The 7,387-nt window shown below is 39.1% G+C and overlaps 1 protein-coding gene across 1 annotated transcript; it reads left to right on the forward strand.

Annotated features, from left to right (window-relative positions):
* Positions 1–2,550: 2,550 nt before the first annotated feature.
* On the forward strand, positions 2,551–3,495 carry LOC138909043 (uncharacterized). Its single transcript, XM_070200070.1, has 2 exons — positions 2,551–2,720; positions 3,048–3,495. Exons 1-2 carry the CDS (start codon positions 2,551–2,553, stop codon positions 3,493–3,495), a joined length of 618 nt encoding a protein of 205 aa, XP_070056171.1.
* Positions 3,496–7,387: the final 3,892 nt, after the last annotated feature.

The following is a 7,387-nucleotide window of genomic DNA, read 5'->3' on the forward strand; positions in this document are numbered from 1 at the left end:
CTTGGAAAATGCAAGCATGAACTCATCTTGTGTGTGTCCTGCCAACATGTCACATGAATTTGTCTATATATCTTGGTAATAATTAGCTTTACAGTCCTAAGATATAGGTGTGCAGACTTCCTTCCTTGTTTAGTTAGTTCAACATATAGTATGTTGCTTGTAATCATGTGTGAATCCTTCGTTTAGGTTTGGTGTCTGTTCTATGTGATGTTGGGCTTGGCTATTGGATTCAGACTTACTGTTGGTCTTATGAGCTGGGTTTTGAGTCTACTGGAGCTATCGAAGGCCTAGGAAAAGCACTAGGTTATCTGTACTGGGCCTATCGTTGGGCCTATAGTTGTCTTCTTCTGCAGCTATTCATATTTAATTTGTATTATTTCATTTGGGCTGCAATAACTTGTAATAACGAATAATGGGGAAGTTAATGAAAGGGGTTGAGGTATTCTAATGCTTGCGTAAAAGGGTAGAAAACATGCCTATAGGGTCTATGTGTTCTATTTGCTATTTCGTTCAGCATACCTTATATGTTATTTAGTTTAGTGTGTTGTACACTAATAGAAAGCATGCCTATAAGAAATCACACACTTCACATAACTTGTCTAATACTTGTACACCACTCAAAGCATATTAGTTTAAGCATTTGTTGTACTTGTTTCTCATTGTGCACGTTTAGACAACATGCCTATAGGATGCAATAGAATATGCTTGGCTAGTTTATATACCATGTCTATAAGGATCCAACTAATCAATCAACAATCGCCTCTATTGCTTTTAGTATACTGCTCATCTAGATATTATGACTATAGGACCTTAATCAATCAATCAACTACTTCTGTTACTTTCACCACACTGCCCCGCCTTAGATGACATGCCTCTAGGGATAAAGCATTATAAAATCAATTTCAATAGTCAATTGTTAGAAATCCTGCCTATAGGATACTGTCACCTGCCTAAGAAACATGTTTATAAAATCAGTGTCGTAAACCCTGAGTTTTCGATCAGCCTTACTGCCTAATCGCACGAACAATGTAGATGTCATGCCTATAGGTTTGTAATACATTTAATCTGCAAATTTATTAGTTTAAGGCTGCAACGCTGCCTGTACAACGCTAGAAATCAGAATCACATAGAAACTATGCCTATAGGACTTAATGACTCTAATGCGTCTGAAATTGTCTATTGCCTAACTGCCCGCGTGCATTTGTTATTTATGTATGGAGGTTAACTTGAGCCTTTAATTGTACATATGTGTAGTCTTACATGTTTTTGAATGTGCGCTAGTTTTATCATTTTGAGCATCCCAAGTGAAGTCTAGAACCACCCAAATAGAGGTACAAAGCCTCCTGGACCATAGGTATGGGACGGGTAGTGCACGCATAGGGTACGACCTAGAATTGAATTAGAGCACCTTTAGGTAAACAACTTTAACATAGTAATCGAGTAGTAGGAGATGATAGTCGGTGACCGCTGAATAATATGAGCAACCCCTACCTCAAAGGAGTTACGAAGTATTATTTATGTTACACGGTGTGATCCTTTAGGCTTAAAAACTTAGACCCCCCCCCCCCCTTCCTTATGTATTTGTTATTTACACTTAGTCATTTAACATAGATCAATGTAGTTGTATCTCTCTAGTCATTAAGATTTGTACCGATTCTGACGTGTCCTAATAAGACTCTTCGACTTCTAAATTTCCCTTTATTTATTTGATCACCTAGTCTAATTACATAATCCACATAGTTTAAAGTTTGGCTGGGACCCACAGTTGTGGACCTCGAAGAGTACCTAACAACTTCTCTTTGAGGTAATTTGAGCCCTTACCCGTTCTTTGGTAACATGGATTAGTCAAACAGAGCTACTTGTTAATAGGTGCCCTAACTCACCTCAAAATTATTAGGTGGCGGCTCTTCTCTTTTGATATTCCCATTTAAAAGAGTTGTCACACGTCGAAAACTGCTTTCACGAGAAAACGGGGTGCGACACTTACTGAGTACCGTTGTGGTATACTCATACTACGCTTCTGCACATCTATTTGCGCAGATCCAGGTACCTCATACCAGGCTAGGAACCAGTGAGAAGAGCTTCCAGATTAGAGACTTCAAGGTATACCTGTCGGCGTTCGCAGGCCTCGGAGTTACCCTCTGTCCTTGTTTTTCTATTGCATACTCTTTATTTAGATAGTGATGTATTAGGGATGTTTCAATATACTCGTGTAGAGCTTATGACTCAGCCTCTCCAGATTTTGGGAGTTATTGTCATCTATATTGTGGAGTTCTTTTATGATAGTTGGTTGGTTTAAATTTGAAGTTCTATTATCATTTCCGTTTTTTCTTCATGTATGTTAGGCTTACCTAGTCTTAGAGACTAGGTGCCATCATGACATTCTGCGGTGGAAGATTGGGGTCGTGATAGGGGGACCCTTAGTGCGGTGCTTGGTCCATCACAAACTGAATATGTGATGCGAGACGTGCATGAAAAACATTATGGGAATCACGCTAGAGGAAAGTCATTAGTAAAAACGCTAATAAGAGCAGGATATTATTTGCAAAAATGGAGGACGAGGCAGAAAAGTTTATAAAAAGGTGTGATAAATGTCAACGATATGTAAACAACATGCATCAACCAACAGAGTTGCTTTATTCAATTATTACCCCATGGTCGTTTATGAAGTGGGGAATGGATATTGTTGGTCCTCTGCCTCAATCACCAGGAAAGGTACGGTTTTTATTAATTCTAACCCATTATTTTTCTAAGTGGGTTGAGGCAGGTGCCTTTAAACATGTACGAGAAAAGGAAGTTATCGACTTTGTTTGGAGGTATATAATATGTCGATTTGGGGTTCCGAGGGAAATCTGTGATAATGGTCCTTAATTCGTGAGAGCAAAGGTTACTGATTTTTTCAAAAGTTAGAAATTAAAAGAATTACTTAGGCACCATATCATCCCGTAGCTAATGGACAAGCAGAGCCAACAAATAAAATCATTGACAATAATATAAAGAAACGAAAGGTGGCCTGAAGTGCTATCAGGGGTATTATGGGCTTACAGGACAACGGCAAAAATAAGCACGGGAGAAACTCCATTTTCGCTTGTTTATGATACTGAGACGTTAATTCCAGTGGAAAAAGGGGAACCAAGCACAAGGTTTGAGCATACAAATGAAGCATTGAATGAGGAAAAGCTTCGTACAAATTTAGTCTTGACAGAGGAGCGAAGGGAAGAAACCTTGATACGAATGGTATCGCAAAAGCAAAGGAATGAGCGAGATTACAATAGAAGGGTGAATCTTCGACAATTCAAGATTGGGGACTTTGTCCTTAAGAAGGTGTTTCGATCAACACAGGTGGCAAATGCAGGAAAATTAAGTCCAAATTGGGAAGGGCCATATCGATTTAAAGGCATTACTGGAAAAGGAGCATATGAATTGGAGACCATGGACGGGAAAGTGTTACCTTCCAATTGGAATGTGGTTCGCTTGAAGAAATACTACTTTTGAACAAATACCCACAGTCAGGTATCTTAAAGTTCATTTTTTTATTTTGTTCCTTTTAGTTTTACTAACCATTTTAGATGATAGGCAAAAATCTAGCCCGTACCAGATGATAACATTAGACCCAAAAGACATGCGGAATACTTAATTATTTTCGGTCTAGGCTACAACAATTTTGATGAAAAGGGTTAAGCAGTCATCATCTAAAATGTTACCTCTGAGTCCCGTATGTATTTCCCTTCAGTGTAAGGACCATAGAAAGGAATTAATCCAGTGTTCAAATTTTCATACTTCAAAGCTCCAGCACTAGGGGGACAATGCATACGGAAGAAGTACACCACAAAATCAGAGCTCTCAATAGCCAAAGGAAAAACCTTGAAGAAAATTGTGAATTTTCAAGCTCCACATGGAATGGGAAGTAAGGAACTGAAGGTTCAGCAGAAAACTCCCAAGAGCTATTAGGTTAAGGCCACAAATGTAGTCACAGAATAATTAAACCCGTACTTGTAAACCTGCTATAAAGAAAGCAGTTATGAAAATGATGTACATGAATATTTGTTTTGAAAGTTCAAATAAAACTTCTTCAAACTACTTCATATGTCATATTTTTACACCAATATGAAGATGAGATGTCATCTTCATCAGTGTTGTTAATATAAAAGGGCTCTCTTTTATAAATAAGACAATGCGTATTATTCACGGCATATTGAAGCATTTATTCTACTTGGATACTGCAAGAAAAAGCTCGGAAATTAAAGATCAAAAACATACATAAGATATGTTGAAAACTAACATTGATGTTGATATTGAAAAGAAAGTTCCCAAGGACAAATTCAGAAAACATCCAAACGATATTACTTGATAAAAGAAAAAAAAACTAAGGATCATATGGAGAAGGGGAATCTTCAGAAGGGGCAGAAGGATCAACTAGAGGAGAAAACAAAGGTTGGACATCAACATGATCAGCTTCAGAACCATCTTTACTCGAATCACACTTGGAACTTTCATCCTCGGGTGTTGAGAACTTTAACGTTGTTGAGTACTTTCAATTGTTTCCTTAGCTTTAGCAATCTCAGCCTCGAGATTAAAACCTTCCTGGTTAGCTTCGATCAAAGTTTTTAGACGCGTGTTCACAAAAGCCCAACTAACATCAAGTGTTAGTTTATCCTTGAGAGCCTCATAATATTTTTCCAGTTGCTCCACTTCAGCCCTCAAGTCTTATTTTCAGCCTCAGAAGCTTCATAAGACACCTTCAAAGGTTCAGGAGTAGCCTCGAGGGACATAACTTTGTCAGAAGAAGCACGGAGATCCTCTTGAGGTTGATTCAGTGTCTGAACCAGGTCACCCGCATACACTTTTTTCTGATTTAGAAGCTCTTTTAAGCTTCTAATTTCTTCACTGGCCCTTAAGTGATGCTCAGCAAAGGAAGCTTCCATCTTATCCTTCTCTTTTTTAACTTGGTTGGCTAAAGCTTTCAATACTGCTAACTCAGCAGTGGTGATTTTAAATTTCTATTCTATGGCTTCCTGTTAAGTTGATCTGCAAAAGGGCAAGGTGAAAGAGTTACAAACTTAAAGAAAAGAGAAGCGAAAGAGATAAGAGAAGAGTAATATACCTTAAGAGAAGAATGAATAACATTATTTATTAGAGTGATCGAGGTGTGGGATTCAAGTTTTTCCCTTTCAAGAGGTCCAATTAACGATTTCAACCAAACCGCAGCTCGGTTGGATTTCTTCAATAAATTTGTGCCATCGGGGAATTCAATCAAAACCTTCTTCATGCTTCTTCCACTGGAAGGGCCGGCCTCTTCACCAGGAACGGCAACAGGAATAGCAACAGGAGTAGTAGCAGGAGTAGCAGTAGGCGCAACGGCAGAAGCAGAAGGGGTCATAGGAAGAGTTGCAAGGCACGGCTCTTCGGAAACAAAGCCAAACTCTTCTTCTTCGCCCTCAAATCCTTGGGAAAAAGCCTTTCAGTAGGACTTGAGGGGCGATTCAAAGCAGGACCAGTATCCTCATCCTCTGAGATATCCAGAGGAGCATTTTCAGGCTCATCAACTAGCTGGAAAGGCACGGAGACTAAAGGATGATTCTAGGAAATGATGGATTCATCATCTAGAACAACGCGCCTTATAGCTCGTGGCTTCTTTACTAAGGATCCCTCATCTTCTTCTTCCTCGTTAGAGGTGCGAGTTTCTTTGTTTTTCCTCTTTGAAGAGGATACACTTAGAATTTGCTCATCCGCAGCACTAACGGTGAGTCTAGCTGCAGGAGCAGGAGTGGGACGTACCACACGAATAGCAAATCCTGAAAACAATGAAAGATGTCAGAATAAGCAAAGAAACAAAAAAGAAAACTCGCGATAAAGCAAAGAAATGTGTTTACACTTTCCACCAAAACTTTTGGGAGAGAAATTTCCAGGATCTTTGATCCATAGGAGCGGCAGACAATATTTTTTTCTACCGAATCACGGAAGTCGGGAAGTTCACGAAAGACTTTCGTTATTGCTGAAAAATAGGAAAATATGAATAAGGAAATCAAAATTTTAAAGAGAAAGTGGTGTGGTAAAAAGACAAAGAAAAATACTTACGTGCAAAGTTCTAATTCTCAAAAAAAGGCATATTTTCGTCACCCACCAAGGCACAAGTGGGAACAACCATGAATCGAGCATACCAGGTCCGGTCACGGTCATCTTCGGGACTGTCCAAAACTCTTTTGCTTCTTGATACGAGTGTGAAAACACCTTCGCGGAAAAGCTTTAGGGAATAAAGATGGAGGAGGTGACGAAAAGTGAAAGAGGCTGAAACTAAGCCAGACAAATAGCGAATGCAAGCTACTGCCCTCGAAGGCACACTTTGAAGTAACGACAGAACTCAATGATTACTGGATCAATAGGGGGTTTGAATCCTGAAGTAAAAGGATAAGTGTAAACAAACGAATAACCCTCGTAATAAGAGGTTATTCAACCATCAGCACTATGAGTTATGACGGGGAAGTTGGGTTTCCAATAGCATTCACAACGTACTGAAGGAAGAGGGCCGAAGTTGATTAAAGAAGGGTAGTGATCAGTAGGTTTAAGTACTGCTATGGAAGAAACCTCTTTCTTTCATGCTTCACAGTCCAATTTAAAAGAAAATTCCTGAGGAACAATCTCAGAAACTACAGGTTCAGGCAGTGGTTCGTTTTGATCTTTTATTCTGGAAGAAGAATTAGGGGTCGATGAAAGTTTAGCTTTAGAAGAAGAAGAAGATTTAGAGGTATTCTTCTGAGAAGGAGTAGAACTTCGGCTCGATATGGAGCCTAGGCTACGAAGTCTGCCACCTCTTCTACTCTTAACTTGGGTTGTAGAAGGAGGAAGCTCATCTACAATGATAGTTTTCTGGGGTCTGGCGATGAACACGGGTTTGAAGCCATTGTTAATTGATAGCAAAAGCACGAAGGAAGGAGAGAAGTTATAGAGAAAGATTAGAAAGGAATACAAGAAAGTAGAAAAAGGTTTCAAAAGATACGTAATGCAATATTTATAAGAAAAAGACGTCATCATGGAACCGTCACTTCAAACTGACAAAGCGGCAGAAAGCCCTAAAAAGACGATGCAAACTATAGAACTAATTATAGCAAGACACGTGTCTTGAGCATTAAATGGAAAAGACGTACGTCTCTTCGCTCCTGCGGAAAATCATAATGATTTCGGGAAGATGCGGCAAGACATTTCCACCATAACTAAACTTAACACTTCCCGAATATTTAGTTGAGAATATTCAAAAAGTTGGGGGACTATTTGTATTGGTGGAAAAATAGATATGACACATGGATAAGTGATATTTTGATAGGTGGCATTTGAATTATAGCAGTAAAGGAGGATGACGAGGCGTGGGTGAAACACCCACGAGGTTGTT

Source organism: Nicotiana tomentosiformis, chromosome 1, assembly GCF_000390325.3.
Source record: "Nicotiana tomentosiformis chromosome 1, ASM39032v3, whole genome shotgun sequence".
Taxonomy (NCBI): domain Eukaryota; kingdom Viridiplantae; phylum Streptophyta; class Magnoliopsida; order Solanales; family Solanaceae; genus Nicotiana; species Nicotiana tomentosiformis.